Source organism: Mytilus edulis, chromosome 5 (genome assembly GCF_963676685.1).
Source record: "Mytilus edulis chromosome 5, xbMytEdul2.2, whole genome shotgun sequence".
Taxonomy (NCBI): domain Eukaryota; kingdom Metazoa; phylum Mollusca; class Bivalvia; order Mytilida; family Mytilidae; genus Mytilus; species Mytilus edulis.
Genome location: NC_092348.1, coordinates 12,397,810 through 12,423,049, shown reverse-complemented (window position 1 = coordinate 12,423,049; position 25,240 = coordinate 12,397,810). Strand labels below are relative to the sequence as shown.

Sequence of the window (25,240 nt, the reverse complement as noted above, 5' to 3'; positions counted from 1 at the left end):
AACATGATGACCTTTAATTTATCTATACTGCCATGAATATATATTCGGAAAGCATTTACTTTCACTTTCACTTCAGTTCTTTGAAAAAGAAACTAGCAGTTGAATCGGGTTCTGGAAATTTTCAACTTTTTGTTCCCTCTCCTTTTCGCTGATTGCTTAGCCTTTATAATACAGATTGCTTTTAAGCATTGTATACTTAATTGAACATCGCCGATTTTTCCTGATATTCAGCATTGTAAGTTATCACATTTTAATTTTGTTATCTGTTGTAGGAAATCTATTTATAGTATTTTGTGATGTAATTACTCTGTCACAGAGACTGATATAACAACTATCTGTAATTAATATACTATACCTTCCTTTAATTAATCAAAATAAGTCATATTATACACAAAATACAACACTATAGAGGGGGAGGACAGGGGTAAGGGAGACAGGGAGAAAGGGGGTATGAGAAAGGAGAGGAAGGCTGGGAGAAAGGAGAAAAAGTTGGAGAAAGGAGAAAAAATAAAATATCTCTCCTTTTAAAAAATGATCTAATATTTCAAGAAAAAATATCTCAAAAGGAGATGTTTTATTCTAATGGGAGAAAGGAGAACGGGGGTAGGAGAAAGGAGAAGAGGGGTGGGAGAAGGGAGAAGGGTACCCCCCTGTCCCCCCTCACTATAAACTAAATATATAAATATACACAATTACTGTAAAACCTATAAAATGCTGTCTACCACATAGACACATTGTATAAATTCTCAGCATAAATATATATATAACTTAATTATAACTACATTTGTACAAAACTACAAACTGAAGTCAATGTTAACTTCATTGAATACTGTTATGACAAAAGTGTAAATGTATGCAAATAACATGTTAAGTCCAGTCAAACTAAGATTTAACCTCAAGTAACTACCCGTACAGAAATTGCTAACAAAAGCACACAAGTTTCACATGTAAAGCACATGAGATGCAAGTAAGAATTGTATGCAAATCAGGTTGCTCATATGTGCAGTTTGGTAGTTCATATGTGCCCACAAAAATCTAACATAATGCTCACATGTGCAATTCAAACCTCAGGTGAGTTTTTATCATCCATGCTAGTTTTATGTTAGTTTTGTTTTTTGAAAAGTTTTTCCATTCTTCTAACCATTCAAAACTAACCTACATCATTGCTCATATGAGCTTTTTCAAAATGACATGCCCAGTCATGTACTTCCTGTAAATTCAAATTCATGAAAAGCATGCAATAAATGGAGGTAGATGGATATGGAAAATGTTAAGTCCTATATTGTGCTATTTGAAGAAAGGCATTGTTGAAATCTGATAAAACCAGTGTGGCTGTGGTTATTTATTTGTAAGTTATCATTTCTATTTCATTATTTTCATTTTTGTGTCAGATTTTGAAATATATTACAATTTTAAGTCCTTTATGGGAATATATATACAGGTAACTTGCTTCAAAATAAGTACTACATGTATAAAGATTTTTCCTTTTTAAACTTTTTGAAATACAGTACTTATTAATCAAAGACATTCATTGTGTACTAAACTTGCAAGTCCCTCTATTAGTTTTATAATGTAATGTTATGTTTTTAGTCATGATCATGATTATTGTTTAAAAAAAAAATGATATGAAAATCATAATTAACTGACAATAATTAAAGAATAACTCTTTTAACATGATGTATCAGTTATTTTATTTTCAACTGAATTATTTAAGATTTTCATTTAAATTTGAAAAATATTCCTTTTTTAAAGCAGCCATTTTGTTTTGGTCAACTATAATATTCACGTGTGCAACATGTGAGTAACTGCTCATATGAGCAATCTAATAAAATGCACATGTGAAACAAAAGCTCATATGAGCAGTTGCATGTGAGGTTTTTAACATGCAAACTAGGTTAGTTTCATATGTGCAATTTTTTTGCTCACAAAATGCTCACCTAATTTGCATGTTAAAAAACTTGTGTGCAATCATGTTAGTTTCTAACATGAGCATCTTATGTGCAACTTATGTGCAACATGTTAGCACTTTTTGGTAAGGGTATACAACAGAAAATGTTTTAGAGACAATATCTGAAAAAGTATAATTTCCATGTCCCATCTTTCAGCAGCAATTATTTTTTTATTCAGGCATCTATTGATCTTTTTGGAAAATTTTAAGTTTCAGTATTAACTAGAGTATATATATATAATGAACCAACTGCACCCAATTAAACATTCTTTCTAATATTTCTTCAAAAGAGGTATTATAATTTAAATAGTCACCCCCCCCCCCTAAAAATCATGTTGTCCCCTGTTATTTTCTGAAAATTAAATCATTCAAAGAATAGCTATATTAAGTAAACAGCCTTCCAATTTTCACAAATCTGATAGATTTTATAAAAAAAATTTCTCCATTACTTGTCTGATTTAGTTATAACTAAAGCATGTAAGAACATTTTGCATTTTTAAGGGTCTTTTAAATGTTGTCCCCAGGGGTAATATTTCCTCCTGTTTAAATACCGCTGGGTTTTTTTCCACCTATGGACACGTTTGAAAGAACAAATATTTATTTCTTGTAATGAAATGTGAAGAGCATCATTTCCTGAATGTATGAATCCATTTGTTTAGGTGAATAGCAGCCAGTTTAAAAAAAACTGAACTCCCCAAAGATCAGAAAAATAATTGTGTTGTTCTCTCCTGTTACAGCCTTTTTGTATACCTTCTGAGAATATTGCATTGTCAGCACTATAATGGTACATGTGTTTTTACATGTATAGTATCTTTCAAATTGATATGTAGATCTATGGAAGTAAACTTCTACACAATTCAAGTAATTTAACAAAAAGTACTGCGCTATTCCTTTCTGTTACATTCTGTCATGTTACCTGATAAAAAGTTACAGCATAACCACAATCAGTAACAGGAAGGATGTTCAAGACAATTTCGCTGATGAATCAAAAGGTTAATCTTCTATATGCCAACCACTTCAGTTAATATAAGTAATCATCACCATATTAGATAAATTTCCAAAAAATATACAGTATATTAAATGAAAAAATAGGTTTTTTGCTTTTGATAACAGCAGAGAACATTGTGCAATTCTAGTATAGTAGATAGTAACAGAAAGGAATTTATTTTATAATTTTTCATTACGTAGACATATTTTTCATCTTTTTTTTTTTTTTTCATCTTTTATTTGTTTTTCAATAGTCAGAATTTAACATACATGAACCCTACACTACCACCTGACAAGGGTATTAAGGGGTTACATATTATAGAAAATAATTCAGTATACAATTTTTATCACTGACAAATTGATTTTTACAATTATAATATTCAAGGTTACATATAAGTTTTATTTGGTAATATTCTCGCTCTCATATTTTTCATCTTGCAATTACAGTTTCAAAGGATAAATGACATTGTTTGCTGTTATCTTCCAATTGTTACCAATCTGAAATGATGTATTTTTCTTAAACTATAAAACAAATCCTTTCTGTTACCAACTCTGTCCTGTTACTCAAGATTCTTTCATGTTACCGACATATCTAACTATATTTTAGTATATTTCTAAACCTTTTGTATTGCAAATGCTTAAATCAATAATTGGCATTTGATAAACTATTGCAGGATATACTAGTAAACCACAAATAGTGTCTTAAACTTATTCCTTATTCCCATTAGAAACTTTTAAAAAATGATTCACTTTGGTGACAGGAAAGAACTGGATTTTTTTTGTACCATTTTTAAAATCACATTTAAGAATTGTTTGAATTACAGACAACAGTTCTTGGATCCTCAATGTGTGTTCTTCGATTTGTGCTATAGAAATACTGGGTCTAAAGAAATATTTTTTTGTTTTTTTCTTATTGCCAAAAATTAGACTTTTTTCAAATATTGTCTCTTTAGTTCTAATCTATTGCATAAAGCCCTTAATATATACAGAAAAAAGTCCCAATAAATCTAACTTGAGGAAAACTCAAAATCATCATTTTTAACTTCTTATGGAATTAACATTGCAGGGGAGATAACTCCGCAAAAATTAGGGTTTTTTTTTGTCAGTTTTTGGTTAATTTTCTTGAAATTTATGTAAAGTATGATACTTTGATGGGGTAATAAGTTTGTTTTTGACTAAATTATATAATTTTCTGCTCATGAAATGTACAAAACCAAAGTGTTATGGGTAGTTTTTTTTTATTTTTTGCATTTTTCATTTAAGAAATTGCAGATTTGACAATGTTTGAAGCTTTCTGACCATTTTGAAAAATAATGTGAAAATTTGGTATTGTTTATATCTGTATATTATATTTTTTCAGCATCTTACTTGTCTAAAGAAACTTTTAACCACAAAAAGTAGAATACATGTTTAATTATTTTTATTAAATTTGAGATTCTTTATCTTAACATGTTGAAAAATTTAATAAATGGTCAATTAATGAATAACAAAATCTAGATTATAGCTTGATAAAAGATATGAAAACCCCTTTAGAGTTGTTTGTTATACTCGTAAGACCACTACAAAATCAAAAATCAATACATTCTGATGAATAGAAGTTGTAAGGTTATAATTTTGTATCAAGTTTTATTGATATCTGTCTTTTTTTACAAGAGTTATCTCCCTTTTCAATGCAAACCTCCATAGGAATTTTAAATGGTGATTTTTTTAAGTCTTCCTCAAGTTAGATTTTATGGGACTTTTTACTGTGTATATTTGGGGTATTATATGCTAAAGATTAAAACTTAAAAATCTTCTGTATGCTAGATTGACTGGACTAGTTATATAATAATTTTTTTGAAAACAAATATTTATATTTTTAAGGAATGTACAAGATGTTCTACATGAGGGACTAACTCAACTCACATTGGTGTCATCTTTATCCAGAGAAGTCAAAATAACAGTAATGTAATGTTATTCTATTATAATTTTTACCTCTCCTGCAAACACAATTACAGGCTCCTGACTTTAGACAAGCACATACAGAATGTGGTGGTGTTAAACAAATTTGAAGGCACCAACCCTCCCCTAACCTGGAATAGTAGTGTAACAGTACCACTTAAAAACAAACTTTAAAAATCAGTTGAAAAGCCCTAGGGCAAAATACATCTAACAAAAACACAATATGGATGTGACAGGGTTCTGATACATGTACATCCCTTAAACTAAAAGAGCTTCAGACTTTGTTCCCAAGTCAGTATATTTTTGTCAGATTGACTTATCAGTAACCATGTGTCAACTTAAAGCAGAAGCAATGATTATATGAAAGGAAAATAGGAAAGCCTTAAATGTCAAAATGTCTTAATCTTAACACAGAATTTCACAGCAGCAACTAAAATGCATGCAAAGGGGTATTAAGTCTCTCTATGCCAACATCCATTTAACATATCTAGTTATACTTAAAGATGTGAACTTTATTATACCCAAGTTGTAACTTGTATTTTTACTTCATTTTGAATTGATGATAACATTCAAATGTTCCATGCAATGTTAAAGGTAACAGAATAATATCCCTGCTAACATTATTCATTTGCATTTTATTTAACTTATGTAAGAGTATGGGTACTGAACAGTTGTCATAACATTTTATATTAAAGTTGGAGTTACATTTCTTATAACATTGTGTATTAAAACAAGACTATCATTAGAGTACTAACATTTCTTATATTGTACATGTTGTAATTTAATGTATTGCCTAAGTATTTACACATACTAATTTTTTTTATACTTTTTTCAGATAATTGCTAGACTTAACCATCATTTTAATCTCCAATTATTGCTCGTAACATTTGTGACTTAATGAGATGGCAGCTTTAAAAAAAGATAGAAAGAAGACTTCAGGTATGTTTGATGTACATAATGTGGATTCATTCATTTTCATGGGTACCAATTTTTGTGGATTGAGAAAAACTTTAAAAAAAATTTTAGTGGATGTTTTATTTTGTAGTTTTGCCAATGTCTGCTTTAAACTAACTTATAGACATTTTAATTCGTCAAACATTTAAATTTGTAGTTTATCTCTACCCACGAAATCCACGACAATGGGTACCCCACAAATATTATGAATCCACAGATTCTAACTGACTATTTTCTTTTTTGAATTGAACAAGGAAATGTTGATTTCGCACATGTTTAGCCATGTTAGTCAATTAGGCTCTATTGTCACTACAGGACACAGCTAGATCATGGTCGCAATGTATCCCAAACTCTGTCTGACCGGCAAAATGTCAGACAAGAATCATTCTGTCAGACAGAACTTTGGTTGCATATAAAGTAGTAAAGTTCAAATTTCCTGATTTTCATGAAGTTTTATATCCATAGAAAATTACCTCCTCAAAAACAAATTTATCAATAATTTAAATACCCCTATACAGTATATATCTAAAATGAAATATGTACTCAGAATTTTAAAATGAAATATGAGGAGATAGTTCTTATGAGCTTTTGAAAAAATAAAGATGAAAATTGGGGTCACAGGACTCTGTTTCTACAAAATTAGATAGACATAAATTTATAACATGTTCTTTAAAAAAAAAAAGTAAGCGATAAAAATACAAATAGTATTCTTTATAGATTCTGATGACATTGAAATCATTAAAGTAGACGAGGCATCAACAGATGAGATTGATAAAGCCAGAAGATTACAATTACCTGATCATTTCTACCTCAACAAGGAGAATACACCTGATGAAGTGTGTATTGACTGTGACAATTATATACCTGAACAAACTAATCATGGTAATATGTTTATAAGTCAAGATTTTTTTTAATCAATGTTAGCATTTCTATCTATCATCTTGAAACATACATGTATAAACAGTGTTCTAGCATGTCTATATAATAAGCTGAAACGCCAAAACATTGCTCAAACATCATCTTTTCAGGAGAATAACTCCTATAAGGAGATCATTGAAATATTAATAGTTTTAATGGTGGTTTGTGTATCTTGTATTTCTGATGCAGTTTACATTGACTGTGGTATTAATATTCAAGATAATCATGATAATAGGCAAAATCCTTAAATATGACATAATAGGCAGTTTGAGCCATCTGTCTTATTTGTATATCTTATTTTAGAAGGCTTAAAACTATAATAAGCACAAATGAGTTATCTATATAAAAAAAAAGATGTGGTATGACACAGAAATTGACAACCATAAATGTCAGTACGGCCTTCAACAACAAGTAAAACCATACTTGTCAACTGACCCGTATTCTGCGGGTGTGACCCGAGATTTTCACAATTCTGAGGGTCACCCGGGACACCCGCCGGGTCATTGAAATAACCCGGGAATTCCGAAAATGACCTGATTTCACCCGTATTTCTTAGCCTTGAGATTGATTTTGATGAATATTCATAAATGTAATACCTCTACATGGTATGTTTAAAGGCTACATAGCCAGTAGTCTCATTTTAAAATTACATTTGAAAAATAAATTTAAATGATGACAAAAAGTAAAGAACATAAGACTGTGTTACACAAATTTATAAAAATCTTTAAAAGTGCAATGAAATAATAATAAATAAGATTTAAAATGACTTAACCAAGTGAACATGCATGGATGTTTTGGTATCTTTGATATACATTATAAGAAAATGTACCATAAATACTGAAATTCAGCTCGAAAAAGTTCGTACGCGTTATGACCTGAGATTTGATTCTTCAATGCAGGTCATGATCTGCATTTTCAATATCACAGGTTGACAGGTATGGTAAAACCCATACCTCATAGTCAGCTTTGAAAGGCCTAAAAATGATAAATGATTAATGTACAAATTAATAAATTAAAAACAAATATGATTTACAGCAACGCTCAACAACCACTGAATTACAGACTCCTGCCTTGGAGCAGGCAAATACAGAATGTGACAGGGTTAAACTAGTTTGAAAGTGCAAAGTAACCCTCCCCTAACCTGGAACAGTTGTGTAACAGTACCACTTAAGCACAAACTTAAAAAATCAGTTGAAAAGGGTTTAATATATCTAACTAAAACCCAAAATGGATGTGGCAGCAAAAAGATGCTTTGTACAGACCTGAGGGTACTCTCAGTTAGTGACCGCTAGTTCTAAGCCTATAACAACTAAAACAAAAAGTCGTACATCTAAGACTTTATTTTTTACTTTTTGAATCAAGTATGCGAAAAATACTTCACCAAAATTCAGCCCAATTATTTCTCAATCCATGCAATATATTTCAGATAAACATACTGATGAAGTTACATTTAAATATACAATTGAAGATATTGGAAAATTTAAAAGGAAACAGTTAAGCCCACCTTGTATGAAAGGGAATCTTTCATGGTAAGTACATATTTTATCAATCATTTTTGTAAGTTCTCTGTTTGTAGTTGTCATTTCCTATTTATGTCTCAATTGAACATTTTACAGGGACATAGAAATACTGGGTGTCCCTCCATCTGTTTGTCCTGTCTTGTAAGCGCTCTCACATGTATAATTTGCCAGAATTTAATGAAACTTATATCATAGTTATATATCCATGATATCAGCAATGTCTTGAATGAGTTCAAAAATTTGTGGTGAGCAATTATTTTTAGAAGAGTTATGGCCCTCGAAATTACTCTTTATATGAAAAATTACATAGCTGCGCCCGTGTGTACAATTTTTACCAGATTTTTATGAAACTTTTTTCATCACCAATTAATTATTTGTAAAAAAGTTTTATCCTTGGTTGTACTATTCTTGCCAGAATTTATGAATCTTTTATCGTAGGTTTATATCAGCAATGTCTTTGACACTTTCAAAAATCACTGCTGATCAAATATTTTAACTAGTAATATATAATGTCCCTTGGAATAAAAAAATATATAAATGGAAATCACATTGCATTTGCTCTGAAGCCTTCATTTCTCTAAGATATTTATATTTTCCCCCTTTGATAGATAAAATATGTGCAATACAGGGGGTATTTGAACTCGGTTATTGTTTTAAAAATGAATTTTGTACTTGAAAATATACCGAACATGTAGTAATTTGAAACTACCATTATCATCATTATGTGATGGTATTGACATTACAAGAGTACATTAACTTTTCTTTTTTTTGGGGGGGGGAAGGAGGGGCATGGGATTAGGCAAGAAAGGCGATAGAACACATGATTCTAAGGAGTTATTAAGTTCTGTAATCTTTGAATGTAAAAGGTAAATTTTTAATCAGTTGAACCAAATTTCAGGTATGAATGCAATTTATTTGTACAATGTTGTAAGTCAGACGTTTTACATTTATTGTAATTTTATCTTATTGTTATGAATCATTTTTCAAATACAGAATATATTTTGGTTGATTTAAAAATGTTTTACCCAGCTGTATAAGAGGAGATGACTTAACAACTAAAATTTATAAAGGAATTTATAGTAAAACATTTGTTTTATTGTGTTAAAGCAGAAATAACATAGGCATCAGGTGACTCAAAATTTTCTTTTTCTTTTTAAAAGTATTTTATTAAAGCTGTCTTAAGAGGTGAGACTCTGCTAAAGTATTTGTTTGTTTGTTTGTTGTCATCTCTTTGATTTCAAATTTCTGTCATTACATTTTCTCTCTGTTCAGATAGTAATTAACTTTTTTCCTATATAATGCTTACAAAATGTGTCAACTTTCACAACCTCTGCTTTGAAAACAGTATGGTGACTTATCTTTATATGATAATATATTTTTATGCCCCACTTATGGGCATTATGTTTTTCGGTCTGTACGTCCATTCACAAGTTTGTCTGTTCATCCGTCTATCCGCTTCAGGTTAAAGTTTTTAGTCAAGGTAGTTTTTGATGAAGTTGAAGTCCGATCAACTTGAAACTTAAAACTTAAAACTTAGTACAAATTTAATGTTCCCTATGATATGATTTTTATTATTTTTATGCCAAATTAGAGTTTAATCCCAATTTCCTGGTTTACTGAACATAGAAAATGATAGTGTGGGTGGGGCATCAATCAGTGTACTTGTTTATCATGCATGATATCTATATAAACTGCTTGTTATTTTTGTGCATACTCTTGGATGTACTTCAATCTTAAGGGTCAATGTGCTGATTACATATTTCTGGAAATGTTTGAAATTTATCTTTTGCAACTTAATTATACATTGTATGTATAATTACTTTTAACGGTACTGATTTTACTGCATCAGATGTACAAATAAAAAGCTCATGATGATGATTTGTAGACGCCAAAATTAAAAATTAAAAAAACCAACCATTAAATACCTGATTAAAGATGTACATTAATCTAGGAAAAACATAAGTATAGCCAAACCAAACATGAATGAGGGAGATATGCCATAATATCGATGTTAACAGAGTAAATTGTACTGAAAATCTAGATTTAAAAAGAAAATGTTTATTTTCAGGAGGCTTGTTGCTAAACCTCGATGGAAACACAACAAAAAAAGGAAGAAATCTTTGAGCTTATGTCTTCAGAACTATTTAGGTATATTTCTTCAGTGTGAGGGAGATGCTATTTCAAGGTAAAGTTATTTTATTGAATACCATTAAATTATTGTTTGTTTATATATAATTATTGTAATTAAAATTACGAAACTAGAAGCCTGTTAAGGTCAGTTGTTGTTTGTAAAGGTATATCACAATAGTTTTTGTTTTTTTGTTTTTTACATCATTCAGGCCATTGGTTTTCTTAATGAATTGTTTTGCATTTTGGTAAACTAGAGCCTTGTATAGCTTGCTGTTCCATATGGATTTTGCTCATAAGTGAAAGTTGTACAGCAACCAAAAGTCAACCTCATTTGGGTTCCTTGGGTTCCTGTACATAGTTAGTTGTCTCATATCATGCATATGACAATCAATTACCACATCACTTTATTTTGTATTTTGTTAAGATGTTTGTTTGTACTTATCACAACATTACCAATGTGTGATAATGGTATGTTTCTATTGGTCATTAATCCCTTTCAGTACTTTGTTCAATGCTATTTTGCAGAAGAGAATTAATTTAAATATACTTATATTTGTTAGATAAATAATTGTGTTTATTCTAAAGATTCAATGAGCTAATCTATATGAATTCAAACAAAAAGCCATCTTTAATAACTTAACCTATTATCATACCTATACGTTTCCCTTGTGAATAAGTCTGTTGAAAGATTTGGTAGTATTAAAGCTTCTTAGGTGAATGACAGAATTTTTGTGCTTTTTAAAGAACAATAGTCTAGTATACTGTATTTTCATGTCCCATTTATGGGCATTATGTTTTTCGGTCTGTGCGTCTGTTTGTTCGTCTGTTCTTCTGTCAGTCTGTCGGTCCCGCTTCAGGTTAAAGTTTTTGGTCAAGGTAGTTTTTTATGAAGTTGAAGTCCAATAAACTTGAAACTTAGTACACATGTAACCTATAATATAACCTTTCTAATTATAATGCCAAATTACAGTTTTTACCAAAATTTCACTGTCTACTGAACATAGAAAATGATAGTACCAGTGTTGCATCCATTTACTGTGGACACATTCTTGTTTTTATAATTTCACAAATTTCTTTTGTAGGACATGGAAATGTAAAGTTGAAGCAGCAATAAAAATTCTTAAACACAATAATGACAAACCCTTGATAAAAAGTAAGTTTAATACTGTGGATACATTTATTTTCATGAGTACCAATTTTCATGGATTAGGGAAAACTTGCGCGTTCGTGGATATTTAATTTCTTGGTTTTAATATCAAAGTCTGTTTACAAGCCTATACAAATTTAGTTATTCGTTGAACATTTAATTTCGTGGTTCACCTGTACCCACTAAATCGAAGAAAATTTTTATCCAACGAATGATAAGGAATCCGCAGTATTTTATTGTTGTAAAAGTCAGAATCTACCAGCAGCATGTACTCTTTATGGTTAAATGACCTGTGGAATTTGGGGTCAGGAGCTTAAAGGTCAAGGTCACAAAAACTTTTTGTAGATTTAAATTTTAGCAAATTTGTTTTCCCCAATGTTTATTATCTTTCAAACTGTATATCCAACTGTTATCAAAAAATTTTGGTTTGATAATGTCTCATGAGATGAGGGAGTCCCATATTGATTTATTGATCAATAGGTCAAATGTCAAAGTTATTATTTATTGATAGAATGAAATTTGGACAAATTTTGATTTCCAAATGTTTTACTTTTACAAAATTTGATTTTGTAATGTATCATGAGATGACAAACACCTTGTCTGGTTTTTAGATCATTAGGTCAAATGTCAAGGTTTCACCCAACAATTGATAATACTGAAATTTGGGCAATTTTATGTCTATTTTTTTTAACCATTTGTCCAACCTTTGCCAGTCTAAGCTGGATAATGCCAGATTGATAGAAGTCCTTTATAAATTTTAAGTCAGAAACACTACATAATTTTAAGGTTAGTGGGTTAAGTAAGTAGTTTAAAGGTCAAAGTCACTGCATGAGCCTGTAAATACAATGAAAGTTTGAGAAAAGTTTTGTTTCAGGATCATATCTTTTTGAACCGTAAATTACCTCTTTGTTAATCTGTGTTGGACAAAATATATTAACACCTTTCTGTGAAAAAGTTTTTAGTAGAGTTTTCATTCTTCAATGTGCTCAACACAAAAAATTGTTTCATTTGCTACACCAGACTCATTGCTTTGGTTTAAAACAAATTATAATTGAATGGTTTAAAGAAATATTTCAGGCTATTTTTCTATGTATTTTCCAGCAATTCACCACTTGTTTTGTAGTGCAAAGAATAGTGAAGGAAACAGTAAATTTATCCCATGGAATGTAAGTATAATGTGTAAGTCTCATACAAATACCATGTGATAAGACTTTGATAACAGTAGATGTCAATATTAGGTAATAGGATGAGTTGATTTGTGGAAAAACTATATTTCAGCATAGTATTTATATTTCTTGAATAATAATGCATGTATTTATAGATTATCATTGGTTATCTCAACGAGATTGATTTTCTAGCTTGAGCCAGTCGCGGTGAAAGCAAGAAAAGCAATCGAGCTGAGAGGACCTTTGATAATCTGTTTATCACTATTTTACCTATGACGACGTTGTCAATTTCATTAGCAATGCCACGTGGCTCCTTATTTTCTAGCGATAATTTTCCATCTCGAGCGAGTAAAATGATATGAAAAATTATCACAAAAAAAGATAAAGGAAAAATGCACAAAATAGCGATAAATAATATTATAATACTCTTGTAAGAAAACTTTTCAGTTTTCTTTTGTTAGAGTGTGAATGATTATAAATAAATAAGCTACTGACAAGCAGTAAATGTTTTAATGTAGATGAAATAAGCAAAGTCTTACAACTACATAGTACAACAACACTGTATTCAAAAGTGTAAGCTGTTAATGAAAGATATTTATTTTAAGGGGGCTCGCGGGTCTAAATCATTTTTCTTATTTTAATATAGGATTTCTCTATATTTTTCTATAAATGAACTTTATCTTATACTTAATAGAAAAATGAAATAAAAATGGGATCACTGTTCATTTACGCTCACAATCTGCCTTCGAAAGAATCATACATTTTTGTTAATGTCCTTTTTTCTGTTGAACTAATAGGAGAAATAGCGGTAATATCGAATAAAAAAAAAAAAAAATTACAGAAATCGCTTATATTTTACAATTATATAGTTTATGTACAGCTTATTCGAAAACAACAATAAAAAATATTGGTCACCGATAAGTCAAAAAAGATATTTCAATTTTAATGCCAAAACATGGCATTTTTGCACCAAAGGGAGATAATTTGGAGCTTTTTCAATGATATCTACATATTAAAAGTCACCTGGGGCCAACACGAATTGATTTTGTGGATTGATTTTTGTACCATATGATAAAGTAACAACTACTTAAGGTAATAAATAAATTTGTAATGAAAAATTAATGTTTATTTTTTTTCTGAAAATCTTATACCCGTGAGCCTCCTTAAGGGGGTACCCAACACTATACCCCAAAAAATTCCTGTCGTTTAATTTTTCTTAATTTTTTTTCATTGATAAACTAGGCCAACCTAAACATCTTGTAAAAATTTTAAAAGATTTGAACCATAGGTTTAAAAGATTTGGCAACTCAAATATAGCATCTTTAACATACTAGTATCGGCCAAAATTGGAAGTTTTTGAAATATGGGGTTAAATATGTTAAAAATTTAAAAACTTAATCCTAAATTGACAAAAGCATAGCTAATAATGATAGCTGAGGTGAATGTTAGTTCACTGATACCCTTTTCTTGTAAGTATTTTATTCTAGATATAAAATTTTGGCCGAAATTTAATAGGGGGTGTCAGAATCAGCCCCGAAAAGTGAATGCTCTGCTTCTAGTATTTGAAGAAGAATTTTTTTTTTGGAAAAAAAATGTGTCGTTTAATTTTTTCTAAAAACTAAGCATTTGGAGTGCTATACTAGTCGGTTGTTCTTGAAATTTTTTTTCAAGATTTAACCGTTAGATTTTTTGGTATTTAAGTTTAAAGTACCCCTCACCCTCAAATTGGTTCATTAAATAAGGGCAAAATTAGTTTAAAAAGTGCATAATGGCCATATTTTTTTTCGTCTATTGAACTAGGCCTTAGATATTTAGCATGTGGATGTATCATCACGGGGTTAAGTGTCTTGCATCATGATGACCTTATTGTGACCTTCAAATGTGACCTCAAGGTCAACTTTATGTTGGTTTTTTCATGAAAAACTTATTTAAAACACAACAATAGCTTATTTAAACACAACCATGTAGGCCATAACTTCTTCGCCTTTGACCTAGGTCTTACATCTTTGGCATGTGGATGTATCATCATGAGGTAGTGTGCCTTCTTAAAATTTTGACCTCCATGTGACCTTGAAGGTTGACCCCGATGATGATTATTGTGTTTTTTTGTAAGAAACACTTGTACGGGTCATGACTTTTATGTAGTTATGAATTCATATTTATTTAAAACAATCATATTACACCAGCTTTAATCGACCATACAACAATATAGACACATTTTATGACATGTCAACCCATTTTATGAACACGGAATACATTATGGACATGTAGTCACATAAAATTGTATGAAAAAGGAATAGTTTCTATTGAAGCGCGCACTGTATGTACTTAACTACTCAACAGACAGCAAGGTGAAAACTTCCTAGGAATCAGTAAGAGGAGTTATGCCAAATATATACCAATAATGGGACGGACAGAAGGACAGACGGACAGGGGTAAAACAATACCACCCCCCCTGACATTCAGTTGCAGGGGCAATAAAAGAATGTAACTGATTTTTGATTTGACACTTCAAAAAACATATGATACATAGGGAAAAGCTTTTAAGTTGGCAGATGCTTTACATGATCAAGATTTTCAATTTATTGGTCTACAGATTCAAAAATATACAATTCAAATCTTAAGAACAAAACTATTCGTGCAAAGAATGACGACTCATGAGAGATGAAATAGAGCTGACTGTGCAAAATCCTTATACTGTGAAATCAAGTTCGTTAAACATAGAACTTTTTTAGTATTTCTGCAGAGGTTGTGAAAATAAGATATAACTGGTTTTTAGTTAAAAGCACGACAGTTACAAGTTTCACATTATTTTTTGGGCCCCTTGTTATTATAGAGAACGATTACTCTATTCAGATTTATTAATGTTTCAAATTGATCATTGTCAGTTGATTATACCTTAAACTACAAGTTTCGTCTGCAACTAGCTAATACACTGTTATTAGAGTATGTAGCCATTAAAAAGTCACAAAGCCAAAGTTCAATATCTCTTTGTACACATGTTGTAAGACCCCAATGTCTACCGATTGAATATTCATAAACTTTGCTATGCTTATTTTATTTTAAAAAAAATCAGTGCATTTAGTTGCAAAAATAGTGCATTATAAGCATATGAATCTATCTGTTTTACCTATTCCTACAATTATAAATGAAACAATATAACTTCAACATAGCATATTGCCCAAATTTGTAGCAATACAACCACAATGCAGTTCACAACTTGCATGATGTAAAATGATAGAAATCATCTCAATCAGTTTGATTTGTTTTTCAACATAAGCATTTGCAGGATTAATTCATCAAAATTAAAATAATCTATTTTTTTTAATCCATGTGCATGTAATAGCACATTTTGTTATGATGTTATTTATTACTTTTACTGTTTGACAGGAGTTAGTAAATCCAGCTAATAATTATGTGAAAGACAATAAAGTAACAATTGAAGTGTGCATCAAGTCAGACATCACAACGAATGGAATATCAGGTAAACATTTACAGTATATGTTCATTCCTTACACACCTGGGTCATAGGGCAAGTGAGCTTTTGCATCTTTTGGTATCTGTCTTGATCCATCATCAAAACTTTTAACAAATCTTTTCCATGAACCAAATTCAATCAAGCTTTTAGTCTCTTGTTATTGGTTTATATAATAATACATGGTTTAAAAGAATTATCCCTTTGAAGTAACAAACATGTCAGGCATTGCTAATTATGCAAGATAAAGTGGAATACATGCAACTGATGTGAAAACCAGAATAGATAGTTCACATGGGTATAAATCCTTAGAAATTATCAAAATTGCCCTTGAACATGTTGAAAGACAACTTTTATCAATTTTTTGTTTGTTTGTTTGTTTGTAGATTCTATTATAGAGAAAAGGGAATTTTAGAAAGAGAAAATGTTCAGTAAAATAGATCTACAAATAAGGCAAATAGTTGCAATGGTTTATTAACCTTTATAGGAGTTATTGCCCTTGAATTAATTTTTTTAACATTTTTGGTTTTTGTCTTTTTGGCCGAAAATACAAAAGATAGAGAGAAATGTAAAAAGCAAAAAATCTTTAGCACAATAAATTTTTCTGACAAGTCCATGTGGTAGAAATTGTTAACTGACTTATAGGAGTTATTTCCCTTGAATGATGATTTTTGTTGTTGTTTTATTTACCAACTTTTATCATTTTGCCAATCCTTTCAAGAACTTCAATAGATAGGAATAAACTGTAAACAGTAAAATGATCTTCAATACAGGATAAATATCATATGCCACAAAATAAGAAAAAAAGCACACACAACTATTAACTAGCAATGTAAAACTAAATATCAAGATGGCACATATTTACCAGCATGACCAGGGGGCAATACTGACTTCTTGTAATGACGAGATGCAGGCCTATCTTCTTTAAAGTTTAAATTAAAAGGTTCAAATGAGTTGACTTATTAACTTGCAAGTCAATAATACACAAGTGATTTTTTTAGCTTATTATACCCCACGCAACGAAGTTGCGCAGGGTATAATGTTTTTGACCCGTCCGTCCGTCCGTCAGTCCGTCCGTCCGTCAGTCCGTCCGTCAGTCCGTCCGTCAGTCCGTCAGTCCTGTTTCTTGTCATCGCAACTCCTCTCAAACCACACAACAGAATTTCACGAAACCTTTTCAGATAATAAGGACATACTATGTAGTTGTGCATATCGACGGGAAATTGCGATTCAATTTTTTTTCTAGGAGTTACGCCCCTTTGAACTTATTTACTTTAATGTACTACTGCAACAGTTTGTCATCGCAACTCCTCTCAAACCACACAACAGAATTTCACGAAACCTTTTCAGATAATAAGGACATACTATGCAGTTGTGCATATCGACGGGAAATTGCGATTCAATTTTTTTTCTAGGAGTTACGCCCCTTTGAACTTATTTACTTTAATGTACTACTGCAACAGTTTGTCATCGCAACTCCTCTCAAACCACACAACAGAATTTCACGAAACCTTTTCAGATAATAAGGACATACTATGTAGTTGTGCATATCGACGGGAAATTGCGATTCAATTTTTTTTCTAGGAGTTACGCCCCTTTGAACTTATTTACTTTAATGTACTACTGCAACAGTTTGTCATCGCAACTCCTCTCAAACCACACAACAGAATTTCACGAAACCTTTTCAGATAATAAGGACATACTATGTAGTTGTGCATATCGACGGGAAATTGCGATTTAATTTTTTTTCTAGGAGTTACGCCCCTTTGAACTTATTTACTTTAATGTACTACTGCAACAGTTTGTCATCGCAACTCCTCTCAAACCACACAACAGAATTTCACGAAACCTTTTCAGATAATAAGGACATACTATGTAGTTGTGCATATCGACGGGAAATTGCGATTCAATTTTTTTTCTAGGAGTTACGCCCCTTTGAACTTATTTACTTTAATGTACTACTGCAACAGTTTGTCATCGCAACTCCTCTCAAACCACAAAACAGAATTTCACGAAACCTTTTCAGATAATAAGGACATACTATGTAGTTGTGCATATCGACGGGAAATTGCGATTCAATTTTTTTTCTAGGAGTTACGCCCCTTTGAACCTATTTACTTTAATGTACTACTGCAACAGTTTGTCATCGCAACTCCTCTCAAACCACACAACAGAATTTCATGAAACTTTGTAGATAATAAGGACATACTATGTATATTGACAGGAAATTATTATTCAATATTTTTTCTTATACTTAATTAATTTCTCCAATGACAATGTGGGGACGTGGGGTATGTGAGCGTGCTCACTAAGGTTCTTTAATTTTGACAAAATTGAACCACACTGACTGCTAAACGTGAAACATTATTTCTATCTTCAGCTTTTATTCATGTCTCAGGGGTGTGGAAATGCTATGCCCGACTCGCCCGACTCGTACATTTGAACAACCGGACAAGTAATTATTTGTGTCTCGGTTGCCCGTGGACAAGTAAAATAAATATACAAGACAATGTTCCAAACCAACAAAAATATGGAATTAATTTCAAAACGTATAAAGATGTTTTAATTGATGTAAAAGAAACCAATGGTCAGCGAGGAAAAACATCAATATTCATGACGATAAATATTATATAATACCGGAAATAGATCGATTACGAAAAAAGATAAAAATAAGTATGCGAACCCGAGTCGCGTAACATTGCATTGGCTTTGTCCATTGACCCGGGACCGCCGATAAGGTTTTATTCATTATTTACCGAAGTATCATTTCTTTAAATTTTGTATCGAGATTCAGATTGATAAATATTTAATTATTTAATTTAATTAAACAACGGTCAAGCACTAGACAAAAAGAGTTATGAGTCGTGTAGAAACCCTAAAACGCTAATGGAAAAGGGCACAATGTATTTTAAACAAGATACGGAAGCGAGAATTTTAGACATCGTGGATATCGAATTGCCCCTGGCTATCTTGGATGATGAAAATTCAGAAAATAAATTATTTTTTGTCTCATGATCTATAGAAGAAAGTTCAACATTATTTGATGTCAAAGTGGTAAATAGAAGGGTCAATTGAATTGCCCATCATGACAATTATCAAGAAGAAAATAACCCAAGTGTGTCAGTTGAGAGAAACACCAAAAAGCAATAGTTAATCCATTGCTTCACTCACTGTCCTCTTAATTTAGTATTTGTACCTACTGGATACAATTTTTATACAAAAACTGATGCAAAATCGTCCTCTGCATGTTATCTCATTGGTTGGTTTGCTGTTAGGTTTCTGTCCCATTGATGTTAACCCCTTTCCTAAATTTTTACACAATATAAACAAATGGATTTCATTTGTTTGTGATGCAAAAAAGTGCTTAGAATCATATATTAGCTAACAATGAAATACTTCAATATTTATTGGGACCATCAGGGCAAGTATTTTTTTTTCCGGACAAGTAAAATTTACAGTTTTACTTGCCCAGGGACAAGTGCCCACAACAAATATTTCCACACCCCTGTGTCTGAAAAAAATTAAAATCTACTATGATTGATTATTGGTTTTTTGCTTTTAAGACATCCAGTTACAAATAGGTCATGCTTATTCCAGCTCTCCCATCAGATGGGAGAATGTTATGAATAACTGAAACCAGGTCAAACATGAAGAACCTATATATGTTGGATTTTTTTCAAATTTCAATGCTTAGGTATAAGTTATCTGAAGTAATAAAACTAAGTACTGTAATGAATTATCACAGCCTTCCATTCAATATAGGTTGATTTAGAATACATTTTGAATTCCATTGTCTTTTTTCCTAAATTCACTTTGTTAGTTTTTGGATTTTTTCTACAAGTTTGTAATTTTGGTGCTAAAAATGAAATTTGCCAATCTACCAATATTTAACACAAGAATAGTGAATAGTTTTAGTGTTTTTCAGTATTATACAATATTATAGTTCATATAATGGAAACAATTTTTAACTAGTTGGTGTTTTTGTAGAAATTCTACAATAGAAAGTCTAATGCCACGAACTGGAAATTGGGCTTTGAATTCAAAGGATCAATGCATGGGAATTACAGTTTTATCATGAATTCATAATCAATATTTGGTTGAACATTGATATAAACTATTCAAAGTAGCCCTGAGGGATGATTAGTTGTGGGAGCCCTCAACAGAGATGTTAAAATTTAATTCATTAATTAATTAGCTCTGAAGAAACAATGGTTTACCTTTTAATTAATTACATAATTTAAATATGTCTATTATTACAGAATCACCTGAAGAAATTGGCTTGACTCCATCTACATTATCAAGTACCAACAATACCAGTAGGCCATTAATTCAAAACTGGAGTCTATTTCAACTACCGGGTTTAGTCCAATCAAGTCACACAAGTCTAAGCTTGATACAAACCATCCCCAGCTACAGTTCATACATACCACCACTAAACAGTATACCAAGGCCAAGATATCAAGGCAACATCTCAACAGGATATACAAGCTACATCCCAACAAGACCAAACTACAGACCAACCAGTTCTAGATATAGCCCACTTAGTCCAAGCTATCAACCTACAAGCCCAAGTTACAGTCCAACAAGCCCAAGTTATAGTCCAGCCAGTCCAAGCTACAGTCCAACTAGCCCCAGCTACTGCCCAACTAGCCCAAACTACAGTCCAACTAGCCCAAGTTACTGTCCAACAAGCCCGAGTTACAGTCCAACTAGCCCAAGTTACAGTCCAACTAGCCCGAGCTACAGTCCAACAAGCCCAAGTTATAGTCCAACAAGTCCAAGCTACTGTCCCACAAGCCCTAGTTACAGTCCAAGAAGCCCAAGGTACAGTCCATCAAGCCCAGACTACAGTTCAACATGCTCAATCTATAGACCAACAAGACTAAGATACTCCCCAGCATGGTCATCGTCAAGTTACTGTTCAGCTAATCCAAGTTATGGGCCAACAAGCCCAAGTTACTGTCCAAGTCCGAGCTATAGTCCAACAAGTCCAAGTTACTGCCCAACAAGCCCAAGTTACAGTCCAGCTAGTCCAAGTTATGGTCCAACAAGCCCAAGGTACTGTCCAAGTCCGAGCTATAGTCCAACAAGTCCAAGTTACTGCCCAACAAGCCCGAGCTATAGTCCAGATTATAACTTCTGGTGAAGGACAAGGTTCACTTATGGCACAAAATGGCCTAAAATATCAACTTTATCATAAAACACCAAAAAAGGTCACACAATTTGGTTCCTAAATGATTCTATTCAGAAGCCTTAATGTTAAATAAATCAGTTCTTTTCATAAAAGTACATAATATTATCCAAAGTAGGCCCATTTTGGACATTTTGTCAAAATATGATGATTTTTTGCAGTTTAAAGACCTAAAAGCTCTAGAAAAACCTTGGCTGTCACCTACAATCCAAAACGTTTTGTAACCAAAAGATTTGAATTTTGATATAGAAATCATTAATATAAAAAAAATTAGGATCGTGGATGGCAGTCAAGGTTAATTATGCCAAAAACAATTAAAATTATGGAATTTTTTTACCAAAATTGACCTAAAATACAAATAATGTTTATTTCAGGAGTCATAGCTTTATAAATTTTAGAGGAAGGTGCCAAAAAAACATATTTTGTCTTGATAGTATGATCACAAGTATTTATATGTGAAATTTGTATAATTTTGGCCCGATTTAAAAAAACATCAAAAATTTAGGGCCAATTTATATACCCTTCCTGAACCTTCTCTTTTTTCACAAATTTATTTTTTGACTCCAGGTGACTGTAAGGACACCTGTTATTAGATGAGTTCTGTGTTTCCATATTTTAACAAGGTCAAGCTACTTTCCAACAGATTATGTTATCAACATTTAGAGCTCAGCATAATCCATTCACATTCTTCTATATTCATATCGATCATCATCAGTTAGTTGATAAACAAACCTGTAACATGAACTAAACACAAAAAATGTTGAATGTTATAATAAATAGTTTTCTTAAAATGTATTGAATTCCAGGCAATGTTTGTCATGATTTGGATTTCAGTAGTGTCACTGTTATAGACTTAATTGATATAGATGTAATAGAATATTTGAATATTTGTTATAATTACTTTTACATTATATCTGTTTATGGTAGGTATGATGGCTAGCAGTAGCCGCTAGAACCTTTATTAATTGAATGAACAATAATAATATTTTTGAGGGAGTCATTGCACAACTGCATTTAAAAAAACAAAAAATTGTTTTAGACAAAAAAATTGTATGTGTTTAATTACTAGAAAACTGACATAGTCAGAAGACATTGACAGCAATATCATACACACCAATTCATGTGATGTTAATTTTTGTGTATAATTTTTATGCCCCATTTTTAAGCCCCATTTATGGGCATTATGTTTTCTAGTGTGTGCATCTGTCTGTTCGTCCGTCTTTTTGTTTGTTCGTCCGTCCGTCTGTCCTGTTTCAGGTTAAAGTTTTTGGTCGAGGTAGTTTTTGATGAAGTTAAAGTCCAATCAACTTGAAACTTAGTAAACATGTTCCCTATGATATGATCTTTCTAATTTAATTCCAAATTAGAGATTTTATCCAATTTTCACGGTCAACTGAACATAGAAAATGATAGTGTGGATGGGGCATTTGTGTACTTGGGACACATTCTTGTTTAAAAAAGTAATATGATACTAATAAATAACAGAGCTGAAAGAGTGATAGAGCAGAGAAATACCACAAAATAGTATTGTCATCCCATGGGCCAGGGGAAGCCAAAGTTGACAAATGTTTTGGGTAACCATCTGCTCCATTACCATTGATCTATGGTATTGCTTAATTCATTATACTGAATTATTCAAATTTTAATCATAATGTCTTTTAAGTTATAATTTTTTATTGCTTTTCAAGAGAGGGTGACATTAATAAGAATTAGTCACCCACTGAGCCATGTGCAAGGGTAAAACATCACCTTATAATATCATATTTTTAACTTGCATTTTAACGTAAGATATAATACAAAAAGATTATATTTACATTCGTTATTGATTGCATAGAATTTACAGGAAAAAGAGTTATAAAATTTTTATAATATTAAGATGGAATTTGAATTATATATTACATATCATTCTTATTTTTGAGAAACTATTAAGTTCTAGATATTATATGTATTTTCATAAAGGGGGCTAACTGAAGTAAACAATGGCATTGTTTTTTGGTGGTTGAGGATAGTTTAAATAAACATTGACTCCTAGATTATGATGTGCTTATAACAATAAGTTAATGTAGTTAATAGACAAATCATGTCTTCTGCTGTGGAGAGGCATTATTAGTGAAACCCTTGTCCTTTTGTCTTTACATACATCCCAAATCCATCCACAAACTTTAGTTTGTCTAAAAAAATCTCTTGAAACTTGTACACAATATATACTTAATTAACTATAATAATGTTTAAACAGAGATCAAGGTGGCACTTGGGTGGCATCACTGTTGTTGTTCTTGAGTTATGTCTCTTTATTAAGTTATAGGGAAAATTGCATCATTTGTGTACACGATATAATTTTGAAGGAAATAAGGACAATCAGTCTTAAACAGAGTTATATCGTAATCTGTGATGTCTATAATGAAGACATATACAAATATGAATAAAATAAGATGTAAAAATTAAAAACTGTCCAAATTATCATCAAAATCTTAATTGTCCCGATTATAGGCAGTTTGGAATAATTATTAATTCACAGGACTCTCAAAGATCTGATATTGAATACATGTTTATTGTACTGAAACTATCCTAGTTCTATATTATTGTAATCTGTCTGTTATTATTTCATATTGAAATATCTAATCATGATGATAGATCTTGTCTTGATCATTAATATCTAAAAAAAATGTTAATTATATACAAGAAAGTGACATAAAAAGACGCCATTGAAAGTTGTGTGTGTTTATTCACAAGGATTTATCCCATATAAGTTATCAACTCTTTATTCATTTAGAGAACTGATGTTTAAAAAAAATTACCTATATTGTTATGTTTGAAAGATTATATATGTATGTGAAATTTTAACTGCATGAATGAATATTGGAGAATGTACTCATTATGACTTATTTGGTCTTGTTTATATTTAAGGAATGACTGTAATATTTTTTCTGTCTATGAAGAAATAACATAAAAAATGTGGTGCACACTGAATAACGCGCGTAGCAGGTTATTTAACAGTGTGCAACACATTTTTTATGTTATTTCGAAAAGACAGAAAAAATATTACAGTCATTTCTTATAATTTAATTTTAAATTCCATTGTAAACCCTAGAAAACCATGAAAAAACGTTGATGACGTCACGGTCACATGACTAAATTATGTCTATGGGCTGATAACAAAATAATGTCAGCCAATCAGAAGACGTGTTTAATACGGGTACATCCAAAATTAAATTATTAGAAGATGAATGAAAAGTCTGAATTAAGGTTTTCAACCCATGAAAACAGGAGCCATTAGGCTTAATTATGGAAATAATTAGAGAAAAGATTTAGCTTGATTTTGGCATTTAATTGATGAAAAACAGTAGTTGACCTGTTTAAGGCCCATTTTTACTGCATCAGCATACATAAAAAGTGTTAGTCAAATATTTTTTTTGGTCAGCCTAAAGTTATTCTTAACTTGTGAAATATCATGTTAGGTGATTGTTGTGATTCATATTATTTTTTTGGCTAGTTTGAGTCGAGGTTTATAAAACATGTTGTAATAAGTACATAGACTCTACATATAAATGCTATATCAAGAAATTTTTTAATTCATTTGATTCAAAAACAATTTTATATAATATCAGGCTGCCACATGTAAAACCTTCTCCTTGTATTTATAATAATATGATATGTATTCTTGTGTACATTTATTTATTGTATTGTTTGTTATGTAGATGCAGATTATAATTTGATCAAATAAACATAGATATCTTAACTTAAGTTATTCATTCTTTGGAAGAAAGCATTATGGGCTTAATTAAAAGAAACTCTATTCCTCTATATTTTTTCCCTGCATTTTTGAGACTAATATTTTTCTCATATGAACCGGTCCTGACTTT

At 31.0% G+C, this 25,240-nt stretch overlaps 1 protein-coding gene across 1 annotated transcript; it reads left to right on the top strand.

The window, feature by feature from the left end:
* The first annotated feature begins 82 nt into the window (after positions 1 to 82).
* On the top strand, positions 83 to 21,461 carry LOC139522986 (DNA-directed RNA polymerase II subunit RPB1-like). Its single transcript, XM_071316684.1, has 10 exons — positions 83 to 235; positions 4,799 to 4,882; positions 5,712 to 5,815; positions 6,548 to 6,712; positions 8,175 to 8,277; positions 10,337 to 10,453; positions 11,481 to 11,551; positions 12,647 to 12,711; positions 16,102 to 16,195; positions 20,446 to 21,461. Exons 3-10 carry the CDS (start codon positions 5,779 to 5,781, stop codon positions 21,330 to 21,332), a joined length of 1,539 nt encoding a protein of 512 aa, XP_071172785.1. The 5' UTR covers positions 83 to 235; positions 4,799 to 4,882; positions 5,712 to 5,778; the 3' UTR covers positions 21,333 to 21,461.
* The last annotated feature ends 3,779 nt before the right edge of the window (positions 21,462 to 25,240 follow it).